Source organism: Sinocyclocheilus grahami, unplaced genomic scaffold (genome assembly GCF_001515645.1).
Source record: "Sinocyclocheilus grahami isolate Dianchi unplaced genomic scaffold, SAMN03320097.WGS_v1.1 scaffold72.1, whole genome shotgun sequence".
Lineage (NCBI taxonomy): Eukaryota > Metazoa > Chordata > Actinopteri > Cypriniformes > Cyprinidae > Sinocyclocheilus > Sinocyclocheilus grahami.
Genome location: NW_015505251.1, coordinates 790,429 through 817,175, shown reverse-complemented (window position 1 = coordinate 817,175; position 26,747 = coordinate 790,429). Strand labels below are relative to the sequence as shown.

The following is a 26,747-nucleotide window of genomic DNA, read 5'->3' as shown; positions in this document are numbered from 1 at the left end:
ATGAAACCTATTTAGAAAACTTCAATTATTCATTGCAATAAATTAATTATTTAAGGATAAACCTTTTAAGATGAACCATTTCATTAATGTTTATTCTTTTTTTATTGAAATAATTTCACTGAAAAAAATTGTCTTTGATGCCACTAATGGTGCAGAAATAATACACTGCAGCTTTAAAATGTGAGAAATGTTGAACATGCTGAAATGATTTTTTTCCCTTTTGTGTCTGCTAATAAAAAAAATGCATTATGAAATAAGCATGTTGAAACAAGTCTAAAACAATCACCATCATTTATTTACAATATATTAAACTGTAATGCAAAATTATTATTTATCAAGTGGTCATTTATTCAATAAAGAAAATAAACATTAGCTATTCTGAAAGCTAGAATGAATCATACAGATATTTATATATTTTTATATTAATGTGTACAGCCAGCAAACGTTATGCATCTTGTTGCCACGTGTTTTAATTCGCCAGAAACCTCATAAAATGCTAATTTTTCATATTAAAATCAATATTGACTGCATAGAAAAGAGGATAAAGTGGTTGACCTTTGCAGATCTTATATATATATATATATATATATATATATATATATATATATATATATATATATATATATACACACACACACACACATGTCAACCATTGGGATTAAGATTAATAAGGATTTAGCTTTTTGGGCCAAATAAAACAAAAAAAAATTTAATAATGATATATACACATTATATAATAAAATGGATACACATTCTTCATTTTCATAATATTACCATTTATAAAATGTTTATTAATGTTATCATTTTAGAGTTGATATACATTTTGTTTCATAAATAATTTAATTGAATAGTTTTATCATTTATATTACTATACAATTAACTTTTTAATTTATATCAATTAAATGATACAAAAAAATAACACGGCAAAACAACAACAATACTATTAATATTATCAATAATAATAGTTAAAACCCAGGAATTATTTAGCAAATTCCAACAATACAAAAGAAAAAAAGTAAAAAATGTATTGAATATAGGTTTTGAAAAGACAGGTGTCTTACAGACACTGGTTTGATGTGAAGTTTTGTCATCTTGTCTATAAATTATATTTATCTGCACAGCAGGGGTTTGTGTAACATAATGCAAGGTCGCACCTGTGAAAAGACCACAGCACCTTTAAATTCAGACTGACACAGTGTTTTTAAAGAGCACTATACGTTATGCAAGGCCATATTATTGTATTGATTTGTACTGCTGTCATAATAACAGTCCATTATAAAAAATTGAAGCTTACAACCTGCATTTATAAATGGCTATAAAGGTCAGACTCTTAAAAAAAACAGCATGACATTTGTACTGTAGGTGTTTCTGTTCAAGCACATCTGCATATAATCCATAAGGCATTGAAAAGTACATTCAAATGTGTGTTCAAGATAGCAATTATTTATTGAATGTGTAGTTGAAATATGGATCATAATTGTTAGCTTTTAGGCAAGAGAATAGGGGCCTATGGTCGCCATTTATTTGAATGCGTTTTAATATAAAATGCTGGTTTATTTTGCAGAGGACTGCTGTTGGCTCACACTCATCTCACCTACTTCTCTGCTTTGACTGCACTGATGGAGCCAATGGAAAGCTCAAGCTGCTCTGCGCCCAGTAAGCTGCCTTTCCTATTGTTAGTTCATACAGATTACTGCAAGCCTTCCTATTGTGCAATGAAGCAAACAGCCAATGGAAAAGAAAAGCTTGTTGAATATGAACCATAGGCAGGGCTTTTCCACTCTAATTTGGCTGCATATTTTGGATTTTAATACTGAAATTTAAGGCTCCATTCAGATGTTTCACCTGATCTCGGAGAAGAACACACTATTATTGTGTTGCTCTTACAGAAATGACGAGTATTGCAGAATTTATCTTCCTACTAACATGATAAATCAGAATATAAAAGCTTTGGATGAATAAAAAAAAAAAAGCTGTTGTGTGTCATTTTTTTAAAATAGAGTTGAGAAGAGACATTTATATGCTCAACCTATAGCAAAAATGTGACCCTGGACCACAAAACCAGTCATAAGGGTCAATTTTTCGAAATTTAGATTTATTCATCATATGAAAGTTGAATAAATGAGCTTTACATTGATGTATGGTTTGTTAGGATAGTTAGGACAATATTTGGCCGAGATGCATCTATTTGCAAATCTGGAATCTGAGGGTGCAAAAAAATCTAAATATTGAGAAAATCACCTTTAAAGTTGCCCAAATTAAGTTCTTAGCAATGCATATTACTAATCAAAAATTAAGTTTTAATATATTTACAGTAGGAAATTTACAAAATATCTTCATGGAACATGATATTTACTTAATATCCTAATGATTTTTGGCATAAAAGAAAAATCTATAATTTTGACCCATACAATGTATATTTGGCTATTGCTACAAATATACCCCAGCGACTTAAGACTGCTTTTGTGGTCCAGGCTCAATAAACATTAAAAATGTGAACAGTAATGTATATATTTAAATTAATTATTTATTTTCATTTAATTATTTTAAATATAAATAAATGGTACTATAAAAGCAGTACAAATGACTTGAGCATCAAAGGTTTTTTTATTATAATTTTTTTTTGGTAATCTCACGTAAGCAGCTCTGTCTCAGCTGTAGAAGTGGAATGAAAAATGAACACGAGTCTAAGACCGTTTACTTTCATCCTTGAGTCTTTATATTTCTGTACTCGGAGCTGTCCGTCACATACTCATTTTAAATTCTCTGCTTTTCTTTCCCTCTGTCTGGATTTCTCTCTGGTGATATGAAGTAGGCAATCTATTTTCATGTTCAAAACACATTCATGCTGCAGTGGCTACACACAACCACACACATACACACACACACACACTGCTCACTCTTTACAACCATGCTGTAGCTATCCAGAAAAAAAATATTTTGTCTGTCATCTGCAGTGCAAACTTGAACACTCTTGTAATTTTATGTTGCTGCTCGTGTCTGTGGAAAGTTCTTTATATTATAGCAGTCCAACTCTGACAACAAATTATGAGTGTTTGTGTGCCTGTGTATGTGTGTGTGTTGACAGGATGTCATAATCAAGGACATGCATTTAAAATATACTTCATTCTTATTTTGGGAAACGTTTAATAAAGTACATGATAAAAAATAGATCCTATTCTGATTGGTCTATACAGTGTTCGAGCCATTTCAAAGTGATTATTATTCCATCTGCAGCACTGGTGATTGGCTCAAAAAGTTATGTAGTTAAAAGTAATGTGGCCAAATAGATTATTAATCAGATTATTGTTTGTTATTAACAATAATGTTTTCCAAACTGCTTGTCCATAGGCTGCTGTGATGCTGGAGCCTATCCTAGCATTTAAGCATCATATTTGTGTATTTGCTTTATATATTTGTGACCCTGGACCACAAAACCAGTCATAAGGGTCAATTTTTCGAAATTTAGATTTATTCATCATATGAAAGTTGAATAAATGAGCTTTACATTGATGTATGGTTTGTTAGGATAGTTAGGACAATATTTGGCCGAGATGCATCTATTTGCAAATCTGGAATCTGAGGGTGCAAAAAAATCTAAATATTGAGAAAATTAAATGAAGTTCTTAGCATGCATATTGCTAATCAAAAATTAAGTTTTAATATATTTACAGTAGGAAATTTACAAAATATCTTCATGGAACATGATATTTACTTAATATCCTAATGATTTTTGGCATAAAAGAAAAATCTATAATTTTGACCCATACAATGTATATTTGGCTATTGCTACAAATATACCCCAGCGACTTAAGACTGGTTTTGTGGTCCAGGGTCAAAAATAATGAAAAAAATTCCAAATAATGAAAGGTTTAATGAAACCTATTTAGAAAACTTCAATTATTCATTGCAATAAATTAATTATTTAAGGATAAACCTTTTAAGATGAACCATTTCATTAATGTTTATTCTTTTTTTATTGAAATCATTTCACTGAAAAAAATTGTCTTTGATGCCACTAATGGTGCAGAAATAATACACTGCAGCTTTAAAATGTGAGAAATGTTGAACATGCTGAAATGATTTTTTTCCCTTTTGTGTCTGCTAATAAAAAAAATGCATTATGAAATAAGCATGTTGAAACAAGTCTAAAACAATCACCATCATTTATTTACAATATATTAAACTGTAATGCAAAATTATTATTTATCAAGTGGTCATTTATTCAATAAAGAAAATAAACATTAGCTATTCTGAAAGCTAGAATGAATCATACAGATATTTATATATTTTTATATTAATGTGTACAGCCAGCAAACGTTATGCATCTTGTTGCCACGTGTTTTAATTCGCCAGAAACCTCATAAAATGCTAATTTTTCATATTAAAATCAATATTGACTGCATAGAAAAGAGGATAAAGTGGTTGACCTTTGCAGAGGGTCTATAAAACCATGTAAAATACACACGCGGTCTCCCTTTAAAAATCAAAGAGAAGCAATGACTTCCTTTCATCGCTATTTCATATGCTGTTGCTTTATATTTTGCCAGCTTTGCTCAATCCATCAATGCTAGATCATAAATACTACAATGAAAGCAGAACAACAAAACAACAGAAGGCAACGATGGAAATCAGAGGGGTGCATGTCCGTACAGGTTCAAGTGAGTCTCAAAGTCATTAGGTAAGGCCAAAAATACTGATGAATCCAATGTGACGACATGCCGCAGGGAAGCTGGGATTTCACAGTATCGGTTCTGTCAAACGTCTCTATCTCGTGCTTCTGGTTGCATCACATCAGCGCAAAAAGCAACTTTGAAGCTGTTTATCCAGCATCGGTGGAGTTGGATGATAAATTACCCCAATGCCCCATATAGCCAAGAATATGGGCGTTCCCTTGGGAAAGCCAGACATCTATGATAACCAAAACAAAAAAGCCTGAGAACAACAACAACCACAAAAATATGCTGAGCCATACAACGTCTACTATGAGCAAGCACCTAGTCAATTCAGTCAAAACAGAACAAGACAGGCATATTATGGAGAAAAAAAAAAAAAAGAAAAGGTTTGAGAGTCCAGACCTGAACATCCTGAAACGCTGCCCTCTTCTCGTATCATTGACCTGATCGCTTTTTTTCCCTCTCCACATAAAACATCAAAACAAAGTGAAGAACCTAGAGGAGAAATGGACTTCCTTGTCTTACTCAAGCAAAATACATGAATCCTTCACCATATGAACACGAAGATGGGAAGAGAGGAAGGTGGTCTTAAATCAATCCCACCTTGACTCAAGTCAAGAACGAAAAACTAATATGCTCACATACCTAAAACAATGCTGCTTTTTTTTTTTTGGTAATACAATACTTTCTTTGCCTTTTTCTCTTGGTTTTCTTTTCTTTTAAATCTAGCACAACAGAAAAAATCCAGCAATTTCACGTTTACACGATGCCATGTATCTTTGGCTCAGGCCTGACCATGCAAGAGGCTGTAGCGTGTTGCCTGAAGCAATATCCATTACCGAATCCTGACCGGAGTAAGAATGCAAGCACGGCGTTTAGTTTAGTCACTGCTTATTTAGAAAGGAAGAGGAAGAACGTCAGAAGTAAAAGCACACAAAGAGGAAAGAGTCAACAGTGCTGAGATTCATGATGCTGTACAAACCCCTTAAAGTTTTAAACACAAAGCACAAGTGAAATAATACTAATAACAAGTCGTAAGAAATGAGGGGTATATCTTTGCCAGAGTGTGTCCCATCATGCTCCTCTCTCGCTGAAATCCTGGATTCGGGTTCAAGGAAGACACTGATATTAAGTCCTCCTTTTTATGAACGTGAGTGCAGGTGAATGTGTGCGCGGGGGGCGGCTACGCGGTGGTCTCGCCATCGCTGTCGTTCAGGTAGCTGCTGCGTTTGTAGCGGGAGCGGTAGGTGCTTCGGCCTATGCTCCCTTCCTCTTTTTCTTCTTCCTCTTCCTCGTCAGATCTGTCAAGGCAGAAGCGTCTGCGACTGGAGGGTGGGCTGGAGGGGGAGATAGAGAAGCTTTGATTAGGGTCAGCGTGTGGAAAGAGAGACCAAAGAGGATAATCTCTGAAGGAATGTTGGGTTATCAAAATTCTGAATGTGGGGTAACAATATTTAACAGGCCCTATAATTCAGTATCATCGTTGGTGACGCATTAGAGGTGCAGCCACACAAATCACATGCAAATCAGTGCTCTGAAACATCACCTTATCGGATAATTGTTAGTGAAGTTATACAAGCAAACAGCAAAAAATACCAAGAAAATACCAAACTTTGTAATGGTAAGTTAATTATTTTGTGTGTTATGGCTGATAATGTATAAATGCCTGATATTAAAATTCTACACTATTTTGTCTAAATAAAATAAAAAGTTAAACACATAAAAACTTAAATCAATCATTTTGAATGCTACAAGTGAATTTAAGCATCACAACATTATGTACAAGATGAAAAATGGATAATCATTTTGTGATTTGCTAAAGATTACATTTAACAGTGGTAAATTGAATTGTAAAAATTATATTAGTTAAATTACTAGAGTTTTGAAGATTAACTTTAAAGGGTTAGTTCACCCAAAAATGAAAATTAGACTGTTTTACTCACCCTCGAGGCATCCTAGGTGTATATGACTTTCTTCTTTCAGACGAATCCAGTCAGAGTTATATAAAAAATTGTCCTGGCTATTCCAAGCTCTATCATCGCAGTCAGTGGGTGTTGCATAACATCTGCAAAAATGTCAACAATTCTGTGTTTTTCTGTCAATATGGGGTGCTGTGTGTACATTAATGAGGAAAAAAAAATTAACTTAAATGATTTTAGCAAATGGCTGCAATATAACAAAGAGTGAAAAATTTAAGGGGGTCTGAATACTTTCCGTACCCACTGTACTTGTATACAATATACGTTGTATAACTCTGACTGGATTTGTCTGAAAGAAGAACGTCATATACACCTAGGATGCCTCAAGGGTGAGTATAAAACAGTCTAATTTTCATTTTTGGGTGAACTAAACCTTTAAGTAAGAATGAGATGACAAATCAAAAGTACAAATGGGGGAATTTACCATGAACAATTAAAGGGTTAGATCACCCAAAAAATGAAAATTCTGTCATTAATTACTCACCCTCATGTTTTTCGAAACGCGTAAGACTTTGTTCATCTTTGTAACACAAATTAAGATATTTTTGATGAAATTCGAGAGCTTTCTGACCCTCCATAGACAGGAACGCAACTACCACATTCAAGGCCCAGAAAGGTAGTAAGGACCATCATTAAAATAGTCCATGTGACATCAGTGGTTCAACCGTAATTTTATGAAGCTACTTTTTGTGTGCAAAAAAATAAAATACCATGACGCATGCATTCTGACATAGAACGTCCATCTCTCTTAGTTCCTCGACTGTATATTCTGGTTTAAATAAGGCTGGGCAAAAAAGTCATCCTCTCTGTTGAAATCTTCAGACATGTTACGAAGACAGTTTTATGTAGAGTGTGCGTTTTCCTCTTATTGTAAACAAGGCGCAGCACATCTGGGTTCTCAGAACGGCGGAGGCTAAAGAGACTGACATGGAAGAGAAGACATTTTTGAAATTTGAATTTTTGTTTTCTTTGCACACAAAAATTATTCTCGTAGCTTTATAAAATTGTGGTTGAACCACTGATGTCACATGGACTGTTTTAAGGATGTCCTTACTACCTTTCTGGGCCTTGAATTTGGTAGTTCAGTTGCTGTTTATGCAGAGTCAGAAAGCTCTCAGATTTCATAAAAATATCTTAATTTGTGTTCCGAAAATGAACAAAGGTCTTACGGGTTTGGAACGACATGAGGGTGAGTAATTAATGACAGAATTTTCATTTTTGGGTGAACTATCCCTTTAAACATCCAGTATAATAACTAATAATATATACTGATAACTGATATAGCAGCAATATATTACTAGTATTGATTTAGGTGCCATTGCAGTCAAGCCTCTTGCTGTTTGACTATACACAGTCAAGCCAGTACAGAGTTGAATACAAATAAAATGATGCATTATAAAAAAATCCCTTGCTAAAAAAATCTATGGTCCATTTTAAACAACTTGAAATATTCTTGATGTCTACTCATAATCTTATCAGTGAATTAACATATAAATGAACTGTGTCCTCTAATTATACAAAAGCGAACAGACCGATGTAGAGAAAGCATGAATACCTCACCCTCTTCCAAAAGTCAACGATAACTTTTCGTGTCACTGAGTCTTATCTTCTCTTTGTCATAATAATACAAACTTCAGGTTAATTGCTGGCAAGCAGTCCTAATCGATTTTCTGTTTAATTATGTCCAAGACCAAAGAAAGAATTTCCAACTAACTTTAGTTACACTGCTATTTGGAGATACAACATCACAAAGACATTTCAATTAATGATATAGAGCAGTGGTTCTCAACAAGGAGGCTTCAGAAAACTTCTACGGGGCCCCAATAAGTCTTAAATCATATAAGTTTAGTTACTTAGAGCTACAGAGCTACATATCAGCTTAGATAGGAGGGCCTTCAAGTCAAAAAGGTAGAGAACTACTGATAAATAACTACAAAAAAATCACTTAAATGTGTGTGAGTAACAAAGTGAATCAACACAGTGTAAAGGAAAACTGAAAGTAGAGAGTAAAGTTATGGTAAAACGCAATGAATGATATCAGACGGTACTGAGGTACTTGAGTATTAGTTTAACACCATGCTTGTTGCATTCCTTCACTCCACACCAGGTATCACCTACTGCTATCTTTAGTCACTGTCAGGCCTGTACAGGTACTTCATCATAAGATTGTCTACTTTCTTCTTCCTCTTCTTCTCTTTCTTAGACACGGGGGGACTTCCTTCAGAGGGGCCTTCGGGCTCCAGCTCTTCCTCAGAGCCTGATGCCTGCCTGCCAGGGGCTTTCTTGATACTGCTGGAGCTTCTGTAAGAAATAGTGGATGCTCCTGAACTGGAGTCCGACTCTGTGCTAGACTCAGACTCAGAGGATGAGGAAGATGACGAAGACTCTTTCTTGGACTTCTTCTTGGACTTCTTACTCTTCTTCTTGGAGCTCTTCTTCTTGCGGTCATCGTCAGAGCTGTCTGATTCTGAGCTGTGGCTTCTCTTCTTCTTCTTCTTGCTCTTGCCCTTCTTGCTGCGGTTGCTGAGGTTACTGCTGGAACGCATGAAGTCCACGGCTGAAGCAGAGCGGCGCAAGCTGGAAGAGCGGCCACTGTCTCTGCTGATCCTGGAGCTGCTGACGCTCTTCCGGTCATCCTCCACTTCACCTTGCTTATCTTTCTCCGCTTCAGACTCTTCCAAGCTGGTGCGCTTGAACTTGATAGGTTTGAAGCTTAACACTTCATTAATTGCGGCCTCCAGGTCAGGGTCCAGGTAGTTGCGGTGACTGACCGGCTTGACATCCAAGACGTCAGGCGGGCTGGAGTCAGTGGTCCGGGCTTGCGGAGGCATGGAGAAGCTTCGGCCGGAGGTGGAGTGAGGGCTGTAAGCACTGGAGCGACCCTCGCTGAATGCTGTGCTTCGGGCATCATCGTCCATGTCAAATTCACTGAGGCGACAGCTGCGAGACAGTGACATGCGGGAGTCGGCACGGCTTCCTGGGCTGTGCCGACTCAGGCTGGGGCTGATGGGTGAACCGTATTCACTCTGGCGATCATCAAGACGAGGCATGCTCAGACGCCGGCTTACTGAACTCATGCGACTCACGCTGGAAATAGCATCGTCATCTAGGTCCATCACAGTACGGAAGGTGGAAACCCGGCTCGGGGCTACAGAGGACACAACGGACTCCTTATCAAACTCAGACCAGCGGCTGTCCATGCCCTTCCTTGCCCGACTGGCCGCTTCCGAGTAGGCCTGAGAGATGACAGAACCGTGATCGTCAAGATCATCTCCTGCCTTCCTCCAGGAGTTGACCGAATAGGAGTCATCCTCAGCATCTTGCTTGGCTTTGTTCTTGCGGAAGGAGGAGAGGTCCTGGGAATCAGATTGTTCTTTGAGGGTGTTGAGGAGCGAACTTTCGTCTCCCTTACCTCCTATGGAGTCCTTCATGTTGGAGCGTTTCCTGTAGCTGAGGGAACTCATGACAGACACAGGCCTGCTGTGTTCTAACTCTTTACCTTTGCCACTGTCTTTCCTTTCTTTACCCTGTTCCCACTCTTTTCCCTCCTTTCCGTCAACATTTACAGCAAATCTAGATGAAGAAGGGGCAGACGGGGTGTGCACAGAGTAGAAAGACAAACAGATGGAGGGAGGAGAGGATAGAGATGGAAATATGAGAATGAGAATGAGAAAATACATGAATAAAAAATTAAAAGATGACTGACACCCAAAGAGAGAAATAACAGTACAGGTGTATCCAAACAGACAGGGTAGAATATAGATGAAAGCTTGATGTGACAGCAGGGAATACAAGGCACTTAAGGAAGACTCTTAAGCTTCTGTGATTTAAAATCAATAGTTAATCCATAAGCTCAGGTATCTACATATAAATGTGGACAAAAAGATCCTTTTAGGTGGACATGTTTCAGGTAATTGCATAAAAACGGATACTGACAAAGACTATAATTCCCTTTACAGGATGATTTATGCTAGAAAATGTTAATAAAAAATTAGAGATTGTAATGTGTAACCAATTTCCCATAAACCTGCACCTTACAGAAACTATGCATCAAAAGTTCAAGGTTTTAAAAAGATGCAAGAACTTCAAGAGCCAAACTTAAATCTTCTGGTAAAAAGCAGAGAAAAAAATCTAAAGTGTCTGCCGGTGGGAAGACATTCATCTTCAGCAGAAAGGCATAGGTTGGCTTGCCAACTGGCCAGTGGGCATATCCATTAATCTGCCTGTGAAGCCATTCCCTTTTATATAAGCCTCTGTTATCAAACTGCTGACAATGGGGAGAATAAACTAGAAAATACCAACAGAAAAATCCCTTAGCGTTAGCTGATTAGCTTTTCCAGACACCCTTTTCTAGCTTGCTGCATTGGGTTTGGGTTAAACCATTCTGTGGGGTAACAGGGGGAAATGAGGTTGCAGGACTGACCTTGAGCTCTTCAGACTACCATCATCTGACAGGTTCTTGGCAGAGCCCTTGTTTTTGGACAGCCATGACTTCACTCCGTCAACGCGGCCCTCCACCTCAGAGTCGGTATCAGAGGCACCCTCGCTGTGCAGAAGGAAGAGAGGGAATGTCAATAAAATGAACAAGCAGAGTTTGTACATAAATACTGTTAGTAGGAGGAACACAGGGATTTGCGGTGGAGACACAACAGAACGGAAACATGCGCCCGCACTCTAGAAACCTGGAAAAAGCCTATGTGTTAGTAAGTCAGACTCATAGTCCAACAACAGTATCCTGCAGCTAGCTGGCTTTGTGTAATGTGTGAAGCATCCAAAAGGGTGAGGTCAGTACAACTCCAAGCCAAACCAGAAGAAAGGAGAGCATTTAAAGAGAAAACCTATTCAGACTGTAGCTTACCAGACAATAGCTCATTTCTAAAATCTAGCTGGCTGCCTGCGGAGGCAGCATTTTAAGGGATCATTAACATGCTCCTGATTTTAGGTGTACCTATGTAGGCAGTTGGCGGCTAACTAGCCATTGAAACAGCTAAATAAAAATACTGTGATGCATAGTTGAATAAAAGCTGAATTAGGAATAATAGGTAGTACAAAGCTTGTGAAAAATCCTCTTTTATATAAAGAAGGCCTTCAGGCTAATTTAGCCTTGGACTACCATGTTAAAGGACAGTATGAAGGAACGGGCCATTTTGGGACTGCAATTAACTTGACTCACTATGCTACCAATACCATGCATCTCTGGATACGAATGGGATTTGTGGGGAAGTGTTGCGCTGTCAATAAGAACGAGTAAACACAGGCCGAATGTCCCTGGGAGCAGATACATTAGCACCTCACACGGAAAGCAGCACTGTGAATCCCAGTCCTGTTTGCTCATTTCTCTGGACCAGATAAAACCATTGGATTTATGTTTGGCTGGATTTGCAAGTCAATGCTTCCCTGCCTCTTTAGATTAGTCTTATCGTTCACTTATCGCACAGCACCCCGCACTGAATAACTATGAATCGCCCTTCAAGGACCTAGAGCGCTAAAACGTCTCCATATATGCACAGACAAGAGACCTTTAAAGAAGATTTCTTTCGAACTGGGCCTTTTCTCACAATTTTGTTTCAATTTAAATTTTAATAATCATTGTTATTGTCCTCCAGCACCGTTGGAGTCAAATATCTCCCTATGAAATTATACTACATACAGTAGCTCATTATCCTAGGCGTAGAGAGAAGGTTAACTCTGAAGTAGCAGCTGCTTTTCTCTGACATTAGAGTTCCGGACTGCTTAGCTCTCCGTTTGTGGTATTATGCATATGAGAATATTATATATGCATGGACCCACGAGACAGTGCAGATGTCGCTAAACACTAACTGTACGCTCACAGTCAGGGTGCTAGAGAGGGTCTAAATGAGAAGATCTGATACACTCAAGAGAAAACACTCAGGACAAAATCATTTGCTGTCAAACGAGTAGCGCTCCGTCGATACGGGCAGGCAACTTACGAGTGCCAAAGTATGTATTTCTTCAAGAGCCCTTTTGGCTCTTGCGTAAGCCCTAGTGCCCCTGGAGGTAAACCGAGGTGAGAACGTTGTGTGAATAAGCCTTGAGCTCTGCTAGCCGGCCCATCGCTAAACAGTTGGACTGCAGGGTCTTTGTAATGAAACGCTAATGCAAAATGTCTCACACAATTTATGTCCTTGACCATATACCATTAGTTAAACTGCACCTAAGCCCAGGGGAACAAACAAACAACACAGTGAGAGAGGAGAGACATTAATTGTCTGTGACAACGTGCCTCCATTGGTTGTACATCTCTGTTACAGGCTATTACATTTATCATTAGTACCTACAGAACTCTCTCAACCCCTCTATTTTCCTCTCTAGTCCGTCTCTCTACTCTGTTTTCTCTCTCTATCCTGCGTGCTCTCCAGCCCTGACCCTTAAACGGGGAGAATTTGGACTTTTATATTGTGCAACAGTTTCCTGGCTTTGTCTCTGACAATTTCTTTAATTGTATATGAACTCAAAACATGTCTAACATCTGTCTAAACATGAAATAACTGAGGGGAAAAAGGAATAGTTCCTAAAAAATTAAAGCAATGGTTATTATTTACCCTCATGTCATTCCAAACCAACATGACTATCTTCTGTGAAATTAAAATAATAAAATTTTTCAAAACCACAAATACAAAGAATGGGAACTAGGGCTGTTAAGCTGCAAAATGACAAAAAAAAACAATAAAAGTGTCATAATATATAAAAAATACAACTTGGGTACAATATTCTAAGTCTTTTGAAATCAAGATAGCTTTGTTTGATTAACAGACAGCATGGACTACTACTGTTTTATTATACTTTTACTATGCTTTTGTGTCCTTTCTGAACATACTAATGCAAAATTAACAATACTTGAAATTTATGTGACTAATTGCAATTCATTTAATTAACCACTTGATTCAATTATTAAATCGATTGAGAGCTGTACTTGAATATTTATTAACAATGTGAAAAACATTTCCCTTCATGCCAAATGCCTCTTTACATGCATGTCTGCACTGTATCTAAACCAGGATTATAGTTAACTAAAACTAAAACTATGAAAAACATTTTTGTTAATTGAAATATAGCTGAAAATAAAATATAAATATTATATGAAAAGGTTAAACTAAACAGAAATTTAAAATGTAACTGAAAAAAGTTCAAGTTGAAATATAAATACTAAAATAAAAATAAATTAACCTAAATATAAAAAAATGACAAAAGCACATAAAATGTAACTAAAAATAAAATGAAAACTAAAAATATGAAATAAAAGCGAATTCAAAATATGAATAAATACTTCAGTAGTATATATAATGCTAAAATAACACGGACACACTAAAAACTCTTATTCAGTTAGAATGTAATTAGGTGCATCTACTCTGCACATTTTAGTTTTAATGTTTTACGATTCATTTATGTTCCGGCACTTATAGTTAGTCACTAAGACACTGAATTTTGCCGTCACTGATTAACCATAAATATTTCAAATCATTCATGATATATTGTAAACACAATTTTTAAATCATGTCACGGAGTAGAATATACGCTCATGAAAGGGGCCGAGGAACAGTGCTCCTAATTATATCTCATTTCAAAATATGTTCTCCTCATTTGTCATTTGTTATGCCCTGTCTATTCTCACATATGCGCTGGGAAAATCAGAATAATCAGTTCTCTACTAATGTTCTCCACTAAGGTTTGTATTTAGCTAATGAGTAGAATATACGCTCATGAAAGGGGCCGAGGAACAGTGCTCCTAATTATATCTCATTTCAAAATATCTGTTCTCCTCATTTGTCATTTGTTATGCCCTGTCTATTCTCACATATGCGCTGGGAAAATCAGAATAATCAGTTCTCTACTAATGTTCTCCACTAAGGTTTGTATTTAGCTAACAAACCTCTTGAAGCCAGTATTATTTACAATAAAGCAACAAGAACTCCCCAATTAAATGATCAGGCCAGAAGGGTCAACATCCCTGCATGAACTCAAACAAACATTTCTGCAATGGCACATCCATCTAAACCTGATCAGTAATGCACAGACTGGCATTAGCTTTTAATACTTTCTCACATGATGTAATAAGTGGTGCTTAGAGCTTAAGGGTTTTTAAAACTGGAAAACGCTCTAAGTGACATACAGTGCGGACCGAGGACTATTGACAGGGGAGTGAAATGGCTCGACGCCAAGGGCTGGTACTTTGTTGTAGGCCGTTGCCAGATGAGTTGGGGGGCTTTTTGTAGGACATTTGAGGGTTATTCATTATTTAGCCCTCATGGTTGAAAGATTGATGAGGAACACGCCTTCCTTTCCTGCCTTAAGAGGCTGCTAGGTCCCAAGAACAGAAGTGTGAATTATTCAAAGGAACGAGAGAGAGAAAGAGAGGTAAAAGAAGGCCAAGAAAGAGGGAGGGCAGAGCAACCCCTCGCAGATGTTTGTACAAGGCCCTGCAGCGTCCAACAAGTCTGCATGTGGACCCTTCTGGCTCTCGAGTTAGACAGCCAGGGGATAGACCACAGTTTGGACCCTGCGGACATGTAACTAACACCTGCCTGCTCTCAAAATGGTTCTTACCCGTCAATGGATGCCAGTCCCAATGATGAAGCACCAGATATCCAAAAGTTCAACATTACAAAGCAGGGGTTCAGGGAAAGGAAATCGTCTCTGGGGAGGGTAACTGAGTAGGGACCATGCTTGGCTTAGAAAAAGCATGCAGTTTGTAGTACGCATACATTATGTATGAGGCATTGTGCATTAAAAAAAAAAAAGGAGAAAACCATGTTTGTGATGTTAGTTGGCATGCGCGGAAGTGTGTTGCAGTATCAACATGATGCTTCTAGTCTTTTCTTGAGTCGAAATCGAGATTTACAATACAGAATATTCCCTATTCTGGATTTCATTTCTCGAAAATGACTGCAAGGTATTGTATACTGCATCATCTTCCTGTGAGGGCAAAGGAGAATTCTAATGTTAACGTAAGTTCAAACTTTAACTCCTCACATCTTGTTCTTTCGTTTCTGATACTTAGTCACCATGTCTTGTAAACTAGAGGTGGGAGGGAAATGAGACACAAACATAAAAAACAAGAAGCAGAAATAAGTGAGTGTCTTAAAAACACAGCTTGAGATTGAATATTTATCATGTCTGGTGTAAAGGTTTCTAGCGCTACATATTGCTCAAGATGTTTACCCAGAATTCTGACCTTTTGCTGACTTCTGCTCTATGTAACCGTTACGAAGTGAGAGTGTGGTGCTATTTCCTGTTATTTGGGTGACTGGAATTCTTCTACGCACATAAACGAGCAAATAAACTCAGCTCTGCGCAGTAAGGTGCAGGTCACTGAGAGAAGCGGAGCGGCACGGAATGAGACTGAACGGAGATGACTTCCTCTGACTGATGAGACCAAGTACATAAAAAAGGACCTGCAAATTATGTGCGGCAGTTTTCGAGGCATAAATATTTAAGAGAGTGTGAATAAGAGATGACTGAGACTGAGACTGGCTCGCTGATTGCCGTCTCCAAAAGCTCAGTGAACAGTGCATTCATCCAGATAGTGTCTTCTCTCTTTTTCTATCTCTTTTTTACCCACTTATACACATGAAGAAGCTCTCCTGAGGCATGCATTAAATAAAGAGTCCTCAAAGCAGCAAGTGTTACCTGTTTATGAGATCCTCATTGTCATCACTCTCCATCTCATCCTCAATAGCAGCCTGGAGGTCTCCGATCCTCTTGAAGGCCAGCTTGAGATCCGCCTGGAGACTCTGGTTGGCCGCTTCCAAACTCTCAATATCCATTTCCTGAAGGGACAAGGTTAGATTTCAGTCTAACTAAGAGGCACTCGTTTCTGCCTATTTCTACATTTAGATTATTTTTGCTATGGTCATCTAACATTCCCATAAAGGTATTATTAAAAAACAGTAATAATTTAAGTACACTGTTAAATGTAATCTTTTATGAATCTTAGAGTGAATATCCATTTTTCTCACCGTACATCAGTGTTGTTACTGTTAACTAAAATATCAAAAAGCTGAAAAAATATAAATATTAGATAAAAATATTTAATACATAAAAATTGAAATGTTACATGGCAACTAAATTAAAAAATAAAGTTTAATAATTAAAATTACTAATACTAACGCAAAAAAATAAATTAAAACTATAGAAATATTTAAAAAACAAACTAATAAAAATGAACTAAATGAAAATTTAAAAATAAAAAAAAAGATCATTCAAAATATTAATATATAATAAAGTATATAAATAATACTAAAATAACAGCTGTACATAAAAATTGTATTAAATTAAAATTTTGTGATGCCTAAATCAATTTGTAGTATTGGTATAATGAAACAATGTTTCTATTGTTTTTTTTTTGGTGGGGGGGGGGGGGGGGGGGGGTTAAGACAAAATGTAATAGAAAATAGAATTTGAATTAGCCATTTATTGATTATTGGTCAAAATAATTAGTAGCTAGACTGTATTAGCCAGAATTTTCATATCAGTGCATCTTTAGTAAATCATGATTTATTTATTTAATTGTTTGTTTGTTTATTTATTTTGTAACTGACTCTTCTTTAAATATTCAATTCACATAAATTCAGTTGTGAAAAACAGAACACATCTATCAAAATGTAATAATTCATACATTTCTTCCATTATTTTCTATATCTGAATTGGCAAAGTAAAATTCTGCATTCATCAGCCATGGTGGCCTTGGGCAAAAAAAGTTCATTTTTGACCCTGATCCGTGAGGTCAGGCAATATTGACGGTGGACTCCCTGTTCCTATTCATCCCAAAGGGGTTCAGGTCTGAACTTTATGAAGGCCAATCAATTTCTTTCTCACCACCAGACTTAGTAAATCATTTCTTTATGGACCTCATATCATGCTGGAAGAGAAAAGAGCCCTCTTCAAACTGTTGCCAAAATGTTGCACACCATGTTTTTAGAATGTCACTGTATGCTATAATTTTACAATCTGTCTGGAATTAAGAGGTTTAATCAAACCTGTTATCTAGGGGGTCCATATAGGGTGTATGTAACATTTCTGCTTTCATCACATGCTTAAAGGGATAGTTCACTCAAAAATTAAAATTGCCATCATTTATCATTATATTATGTAATTCCAAACCTGGAATATAAAAGAAGATATTCTGAGAAAAAGTTTCAGTGTTTTAGTTTTTTTTGTCTATACAATGGAAGTCAACAGGCTTTAATGTTCCTACCATTCCTCAAAATATCTTCTTTTATGTTCTGCTGAGGAAAGAAGTTAAACCGGTTTGGAATGACACGAGGTTGAGTAAACAATCACAGAACTTTGTTTTTTGGGTGCACTATCCCCTCAAGACACTTCAGAATGAGAACTTCAGTGATGCAGAACAGCAGATCAGGCTTCTCACCAGCTCGTGTTTCTTGCGGCTGGCTTCCGCTTCCTTCTTGGCCAGCTCGGCCATCTCCTCCTTGACGTCTCGGATCTGCCTCAGGAGACGCTTGTTCTGCTCTTTCTCCCGGTTCTCACTGGCACTGCGTTGGTCTCGTTCCTCAGTCAACTTCTCGAGATTCTCTTTCAGCCTCGCTACAAGGCTCTGCAGAAGACGCAATCATTTATTTAACACATATACGGAGCAAGAACATGTACCATCGCCTAAGTGTTTCTGGACCGACAGTGGTTGTTTACAGAATTCTGCAAGTCTAGCACTGAAATATGCAAGATTGTCAAGCTATCCATATGGTGTGAAACTCCAAATAACATCCACAGCAACTTTTCTGTGATTTTTCACACCAAAGGTGGGCTGCGCTGGCATTGAAACAGAAATATCTAGATTAGGAAAACAGACATTCTTTACAGCTTCAGATGGGCACGGTTTAAACAAGCTGCCTCTAGAGATAACATTGCCCAAGCCTGAACTAAGCTATACGTCCAACAAATCAGTAATAACAGCGCTTTTAAATGGCTTCTGTTGACAGATTTTGCTGTGGGCGCAGTAGACTTTTGTAATTTGTGCAGAGTGCCAATTGTAATTCTGCAGGTGAGTGGGAGCACCCAACAGAGATGAACGATGAAGAGGACTGGCGGTTGGAAAATGTCATTTAAGGAGCAAAAAAACCCATCAAATCAAACAATACAAGACACTGAAATAATGTGCATTAATTAAACACATTAATTACACTAGTTGTGTACAATGCAAAAACCGATTACCCGCTGCCTCCGGCAACATAAAATATCACACATGAAATGAAATGTACATTTCCTCTTTAAAAGTGGGACTGACACTGTTGATTTGAAAAACACAGACGGGGTCTGAAATACTCCACATTCAATTCATAGTGACATTTTTTGGTGGAGAATTGTAAAACACTTTTAGTACAAAAGTTAAAGGTCTATAAAGCGTGGACCAATGGGCAAGGTCTGGTGAGTGTGTAGATTAATTTCACCCTTATCTGACACTTCAATGCCTGCGTGCTGATCTTTTGACACTTCCAGCATCCCACATAAACACATGCATCCTGCCAACTCACCTCCAAGCGTTTGGTCTGTCAATATCATTAAAGATTCAAATGCTGAGGAGGTGGAGTCTTTTCATATCATTAAAGAGTCAAACGTTGAGAGATCAGAATTTGTTCATATAATTAAAGATTCAAATGCTGACGGGGTGTAGTCTGATTCCATCATCAAAGAGTCAACGGTTGAGAGGGTTGGAGTCTGAGCCTATCATTAAAGATTCAAATGCTGAGGGGGCAGAGTCTGGCCATATAATTAAAGATTCAAATACTGAGGGGTGGAGTCTGTTCATATCATCAAAAAGCCAAACGGTAAGGGGGGTGGAGTCTGATTCTACATAAAAAAGTTAAATGCTGAGGAGGCGGAGTCTGATCATATAATTAAAGATTCAAATGCTGAGGAAGTGGAGTTTGATCATATAATTAAAGATTCAAATGCTGAGGGGGTGGAGTCTGATTCTACATTAAAAAAGTAAATTCGCTCTCTCTCCACTGTGGATAAACGCGCTTGCTTTCTGAAAACAGCGGTTAGCTTGCAGTTTAGCGATCTCCACTTCCATCTTCTATTCTCAGAAAAGTGTGATTCATCAACTATTCATTTACGACAGAGAGAGATGCTGTGTATGTATGAATTACCACCGTTTTGCCGCGTTTCTCTATTAACAGTAAAGCTATGGCTTTAATTCCTTTAGAAACAATGATGCTACCAGATCCTTGTTGATAATGAAAGATAATGTAGCTCTTGAGCGATTAAGCTATTTAGTTGATAAAACTGCGGGGCAGCACTAAAAAGTTTGTTCCTGAATGTCTGAGTTCGGCCGCAACGTGATCGGTGTGTGTGACTGAACTTAACACCAAACTGCTTGTTTTACACAAATGCTGGCACAGATGTGCATGTTCGGCTAGAGTCGCTTTGAGATGAACTCGTGCATCTTCGGAAGCGGAGCTGCGCGGAAAGTTACAAAAAATGTTGTGCACACCGCCACGCAAAACGACGTCGCGCGCACTCAAAGCAAACTTGCGGACGCATCGAGTATAAATCAGCAATAAATCAGCCTTGAGCGTGTGTGCGTTAGATACAGTGAAGACAGCGCGTTAGTTTAGAACACTTCTAATTTTTTTTTTTTATTGTAGAGAGTGTGTTAATTTGTGCAATGATAACCTACCAGCAATGTAAATTATTTTTTAAACATATTAGAATGAGTACATTACAATATAAATTTATTAGAATGAGTACATTATTATTTATGGGCTTAAAAACAAGATGCAAACAATCAGAATATTGTACCTGGTGGGGAGTGCACAATGAAAACATGAAACATGCAATTACCTATATTGCACTGTGGTACAGTTTCGGAGGCCCTTCATAATGCAGAGGTCAACTGTTTGCTCTGCCGATAGTTAGAAATGGCACTATAGTAAGTAGTGTTTGATAAACAGCTGTTTTTCTAAATTCTGCTGAGGTGAAATTCAGTGCAGTCATGTATCGTGATATGCATCGTATCGTGGCCTCTGTATCATGATACGTATCGTATCGTGACTTTGCTGGTGATAAACAGCCCTAATGATCATATGTTATTTTGGTGATATATCTTACAGCATACTCCAAACCATTTAACTACTGACAGACAAGCAATCTTATGGTCTGTTAATGACATCTCAGAGAAAAATGGCAGCAATAAATGGCATGTTAACAGAAGCATGAGTGAAATGAAGCAGAGAGAGAGTTAACTACGAGACTGTCTAAATGCCTCAAGTATGATTGTGACTGTGTTTCAAAACCTGTGCAGTGTTCCCATAAATGAACCATAGAGCTGGTGAAGTAAACCCAGGGGAATAGGGCTGTTCCATTGGAGAGGATCTGTTTACTTAGGGTCTGTGAAGACACATCACTCATCTCTACATCGCTGCCATAGCAGCATGCTGTGTTTAAAACACTCTTAATGACAATCAACCCACACGCTCAAATACATGACAATCGCTGCAGTGACACCTTCACACTGCCACGAGCGACCAACCAAAGAGAGAAATACAAAGTGGTCTATCTGTACACGCTAAATGATGTTGTCGGTTTGATTTGCATGATGGAAGCATGTTGCAGAGAAACAGCAATTAATCATACTGGAAAATGTCAAACATGCTGAAATGATGTAGCATGCAATATGCACGGCGTCAAAAACTATATAATCAAAAAGGACAACACAACTGTGAATAAAAATGCTTTTTAGGCCTGTTTCACGCTGCTCTTGCTATGCAATAGTACTCTGCTTGCTGTGAATGCTGTAACCTGTGAAATATGGCTTCGTGAAATATGTGCAGTGTGAAAAATGCCTATTTTTATATTATATATATACACACACACTATATATCACGGATATATATCCATCTATAAATCTGTTATTTAATATATATATTTATATATATAAATTAAATATATTTCATTAAATGTCATTTAATTTGATGTATAATTAACAATTTTATTCACATTGAATTTTTAGGATACAAAAAAAAAACAAATGTACATACACAAACATATACATCTACTCTACGTGCGATGATGACAGAGAGGCTCTGTATAGCGATCTGACAAGCATGAGTGCCTGAGAGTTACCTGGGCAACAGCGGCTTTGTGTTTCTTCATGAGTTCGTTCATGTCCTCCTGATCCTCCTCCATGCGAGACTGCATGTCATTCTTCTCCCTCTGCAATCGACTCAGCTGCTCCTCAAGCTACATGGAAATCAAACAAAAGCATAAGACAAACACAAATATGACTGCAAATTGAAATAAAAAATGTCTAAGAAATGGAAAACAATCAATCTGATTGAAATGCTTGACGTTTTAGCAGGTCTTAAGTTTATGCATCAGGAACTGATTGGGTGCCAGAATGTTTTTTTAAGCTATTTTTATTGATAAAGACAGCAGCGAATAGGCCACAGACTCAACGCAGTCAGACTCAAACCTCTGCCCTATGCATGTCAAGAACATACGCATGTAACCATTCTGACTTCAGCAACTGAAAGCCCAGCTCCTTTAATTCCTTAAAGAGATAATTTTCCTGTCACCCCATCACTAAACAGTAGCTGCTTGCATTGTATTTTACTGCCTGAGAACACAGCACCGTCTCCCAATTAGAGATGAACATTTCACTGCCTGCTCTGTCAAACAGTATTAGAGGTCAATAATAATTACCTCAACAATACAGGCAGCTAATCTCTGAGGAGTAACTTTCAAATGTATTAGTAAAAGCAAAAAATTTAGACGTCGTACATTACTTATGAATTAGTGAGCATAAAAGCAGGAAATTACATTTTGTAAAAACATCCTCATGAAAGCAGTTTGCAATTTCTTTCACACATTCCATCTCTTTAACAAATCAAGACAAATGAATTAAAATGAAAGGGGTTATATTCTGCACTTTTTAAAGATAATCTTACTTGTTTCCCTATTATGCACCAAAAATATCACCATTTTTACCCTCTTTGATCAAAAACAGACTCCTACTGTTTCTTTAAAAGGCCTAAAAGTGAATGACTTGGTTAATCTTACTAAATGTAAAAATTGCCTTATAAAATAGTTTGGGATCAGTAAGATTTTTTTAATTAATCATTTTATGCAGCAAGCACACATTGAATTGATTTGAAGTGACAGTAAATGCGTTATAATATTATTTATAATATTACAAAAGATTTTTATTTCAAATAAATGCTGTTCTTTTGAAATTTCGATTCATCACAGAACCCTGGAAAAAATGTATCATGATTACCACAAATATATTAGGCAGCACAACTGTTTTCAACATTGATTTAAATTGTAATAATGTTTTACAGTATTACTGTTTTTACTGCATTTCTGATCAAATAAATACAGACTAGATTATCAAAAACATTTAAAAAAAAAAAATCTTACTAGGCCCAAACTTGGGAACAGTATAAAATAAAATAAATTACATTTGGTAATGCATTCAAATAGAAAAGAGCTGTTGTTAATTGTAATAATATTTCACAATATTACATTTTTTTTAAATAAAAGTCTTGGTGAGCATAAGAGACTTCTTTAAAAAGTTTAAAATCGCACAACCTCCAACTTCTGAACAGTTGTGTGAATGTTTGTGGCCATATGATAGTGTGCTTGTGGTAATGGCATCAATATTATGATGATTTCTCAATAACCTATTTTTTAAGTTTTCATAAATGACATGCATGGACTGGCTTTGCAGGATTATGTCTACATAGAAATGAAAATCCAGTTCTCTTTTAACACAAGATACTGCTAAAAGATATTCCCTATAGTCTGTACAGTTCCATTTCACACCTTTAAACTCTGTCTGGCAGGTGTATTGTATCAAACCTATGTGCCACCTTCAAATCCTCTAGTGGAAATCCATGAGCTCCCGGGGAGGGGAGGGGTGACAGACAGACCTGAAGCTAATCACACAGTGATCATGACCATTTATCATGGTCTTGCTAATCAATATGACAATATTTTGAAGAGAGATGGGTTTAGCAATGCCCACAAAACACTGCACCAAAACAATGCTTCAGCATGGCTGCGGCTTTATAGAAAATTAAAATGTTCACTGCACCCTTCTGTCAGAGTGTCTCTTGCTCCAGAGAGCTGAGCAAATATGACAGGCGGCGAAACAATATGGAGACAGTGTCAGGGGAACAGCATCTGCAGAATTTGGCTGCATCCGTCTCTCCTGATATCACTTCATAATACGCTACAGCGAGGACACAATTACACAATTTTCTCCACGCTGAAATAACACTGAATCAATGACAGAATTATTAAAGTGTAATACATTTCACGCCGATACATCCTGTTCAAATTAGAGCCGACATCGGTAACGTGCCATTATGGGCAGAAATCATTTCCCCGTGGTAAATAATTTAAATGACATCCTGGCTGCCACCTATGGTGGATGAAGACAGGTAGTGTCCTTTGTCTCTGTGTGTGAGATGACTCTAATATAAAAGAAGCAAAACGACTCGGTTTTGTTCTTTTTCAAATACAGACAGACTTACCGCCTGCTTGGATTTAGATATGTCATCCATTTGGACATGGAGGTCCTCGATCTCCACTTCCATTGACTTTCGGGCTTTGACTGCAGCAGCACACGTGAACTCTGATTCCTCGAGCTGTGAAGAGCACACACACACACATAAATAAAATGTATGTTCATGACTGGATGTCATATATGATGTGTTAACTACAGAACCCAGGGGAGCCGAAGAACAGACCTGGTTCTTGAGCTGAGCGATCTCTCTCTTGCTGGGAGCATTGTTCTTCAGGTGATCCAGCATGATCTGGGCATCAGCCAGCAAGGCCTTTGTGCGCTTCAGGTCTTTCCTCAGACGCTTTTCTGTTTCCACATCTCTGTGGCTCACCTGAAACACCAAAGACAGTTTATATACTGGCTATATATAAATATACGCTTTAAGCAAGTTATTTGAGGAAAATGCAGAAACATTTTATTTTTGTGACAGTACTGTACATAACTTTCACAAAGTGAATTATGTGTTAATTTTATTTTATATTTTTTATTTATATTTTATTTTTCATAGTAGGTACACTACACACCCATATTTCTTTATTTTGCTTCTCATACAGGGTTTCTGCAGACATGCACAAGTTAAATTTAAGACTTTTTAAGACCTTTTTAATACCACCTTATATAAAATTTAAGACCTAAACCTGTAATGGAAATACACATTTTTATTACATACATATATGTAATATTTAATGTGTAAAAATTTAAAAGAAAACAAAATATCATGCTGTAATAAATTATATTTATTTCTACGATAGACAGTGAACTTTTCATGTCAGCATGATATTTGCATGCAGTTATTTTGAATCAATTAGATTTTTGGTGGAGTAAACAATTTATTCTGAAGCAATATTTTCATCAGTGTTCTATCAGCTTTTACACACTTAAATCTGCATATTTACCTTTACAAAGGCCTATGTTTAACCTTTTTAGATGTATGCATCATCTTTCATGTCAAATTATTACAATTTATCAATACATTCAATACACACTATAGGGCTGCTACATGCTTTTACATACTTAAATCTGCATATTTACCTTTACAAAGGCCTATGTTTAACCTTTTTAGATGTATGCATCATCTTTCATGTCAAATTATTACAATTTATCAATACATTCAATACACACTATAGGGCTGCTATATGTCAGGTTAAATAATTTACACTAGTGTGGTGGTCAGACAGAAATGAATCTTTTCCAATAAGTTTAAATAGATTTTTACCTTTATAAAGCCATTTTTCTATAAGTGTGCGTCATCTTTTGAGTCAAATTCTTACACTTAATCAGTGAATTAGAATAATAAGACATTTGGGCTGTTACCAAGCAAATGAAATCAGTATCAACTAAATTCATCTTTGCAATCCAGACATAAGCTGCACCTGAAGAGGCATTTAGAGATGTATTTACACACAGTTTAATGCACGACATGAACGCATTTAACCTGATGTTACAAATGCATAAATAATGTTTTGATATATTAAATATAAAACATTGAATACTGATATTTGAAAATTAAAAAAATGAAAAGATACTTTAAAAGTGAAATTAAAACCGCCAGTAGGTGGCAGCAAGTCACTGTTAAGGGAGTCATTGCGATTTAACCGAATCATTTAAACAGTTGATTCATTCAGGAACAAAACGCTGTCATGTTGCTCAGAGACGCAAAACTGAGAATTTTGGTTTGGAATTATTTTTGTTGGCGAAATAGTGCAAAAACAGGCATTATGTTATGAATAAACTAAACATTTAGAATTTTTACCTCAGTGTGTTTCTTCTGAATTTATGTGTGCTGTCACGCTCATTTGTTCTGAAGTCTCGAGACAAACAGAGTGAGCCTCAGCGCGACCTTGTATTCTGCTAACTTACTGCAATTCTCTCTGATGACACAGTAACTTACCGCGGGGAAGAAAAAATCTTTGGTCTGTCCAATGATTGTAAACAGCCATTGGGTCCGTCAGACTGAAGATATTTTAGCAGTAATGAGACCAAAAATATTTAAGACCCATTGAATCAGAATTTAAGACATTTTAAGACTTTTTAAGGCCTTATATTAGGAAAACGTTATTTAAAGGTCCCATATTGTCAAAACTGAAATTCCCTGACTTTTTTCACGATTACTGAGGTCTAGAGGCTATTTAACTACCATATACACGTTTCAAAACAGTCAGTCCACAGTAAAATTCACACAGCCTGCTTAAAGTTCTAGCTATTTTTCACGAACCGTTGTGACTTCCGTAAAAAGTTGACGTCAGAACTACACAGTCACCGCCTTCAGTCACCACCCCGAGCACCGCCCACCGTCCCACTCTCCTTTTGCCAAACCCCAGACAACATCGCATCCATGCTTTTGCTGAGCAAGGACAACACAGAAACATGTCGAAAAATTTTACTTTAACCATGAAACCAGATCGGCCGACCTGTAACGTTACACATTATACTCAAAGGATGGACGATCTGACAGGATTGTTACTATGAGGGGGATCACATCTAACGTGTAACGTATAGTAAAGACAAACTCACCGTGTCTATCTAGTCATGATGATGTATATA

At 37.0% G+C, this 26,747-nt stretch overlaps 1 protein-coding gene across 1 annotated transcript in view; it reads right to left on the bottom strand.

The window, feature by feature from the left end:
• Positions 1–5,135: 5,135 nt before the first annotated feature.
• The window catches only part of LOC107585604 (unconventional myosin-XVIIIa-like), a 116,731-nt gene continuing 95,119 nt past the window's right edge, over positions 5,136–26,747 (bottom strand). Inside the window, exons 32-41 of the mRNA XM_016272693.1 lie at positions 24,388–24,534; positions 24,172–24,285; positions 21,758–21,874; positions 19,165–19,179; positions 18,045–18,230; positions 16,304–16,443; positions 15,647–15,691; positions 11,079–11,201; positions 10,155–10,228; positions 5,136–6,013 (exon numbers count right to left, since the gene is read on the bottom strand). Of these exons, the coding sequence (XP_016128179.1) occupies positions 5,934–6,013; positions 10,155–10,228; positions 11,079–11,201; positions 15,647–15,691; positions 16,304–16,443; positions 18,045–18,230; positions 19,165–19,179; positions 21,758–21,874; positions 24,172–24,285; positions 24,388–24,534 (1,041 nt within the window). The 3' untranslated portion in view covers positions 5,136–5,933. The remainder of the gene's footprint in view (positions 6,014–10,154; positions 10,229–11,078; positions 11,202–15,646; positions 15,692–16,303; positions 16,444–18,044; positions 18,231–19,164; positions 19,180–21,757; positions 21,875–24,171; positions 24,286–24,387; positions 24,535–26,747) is intronic.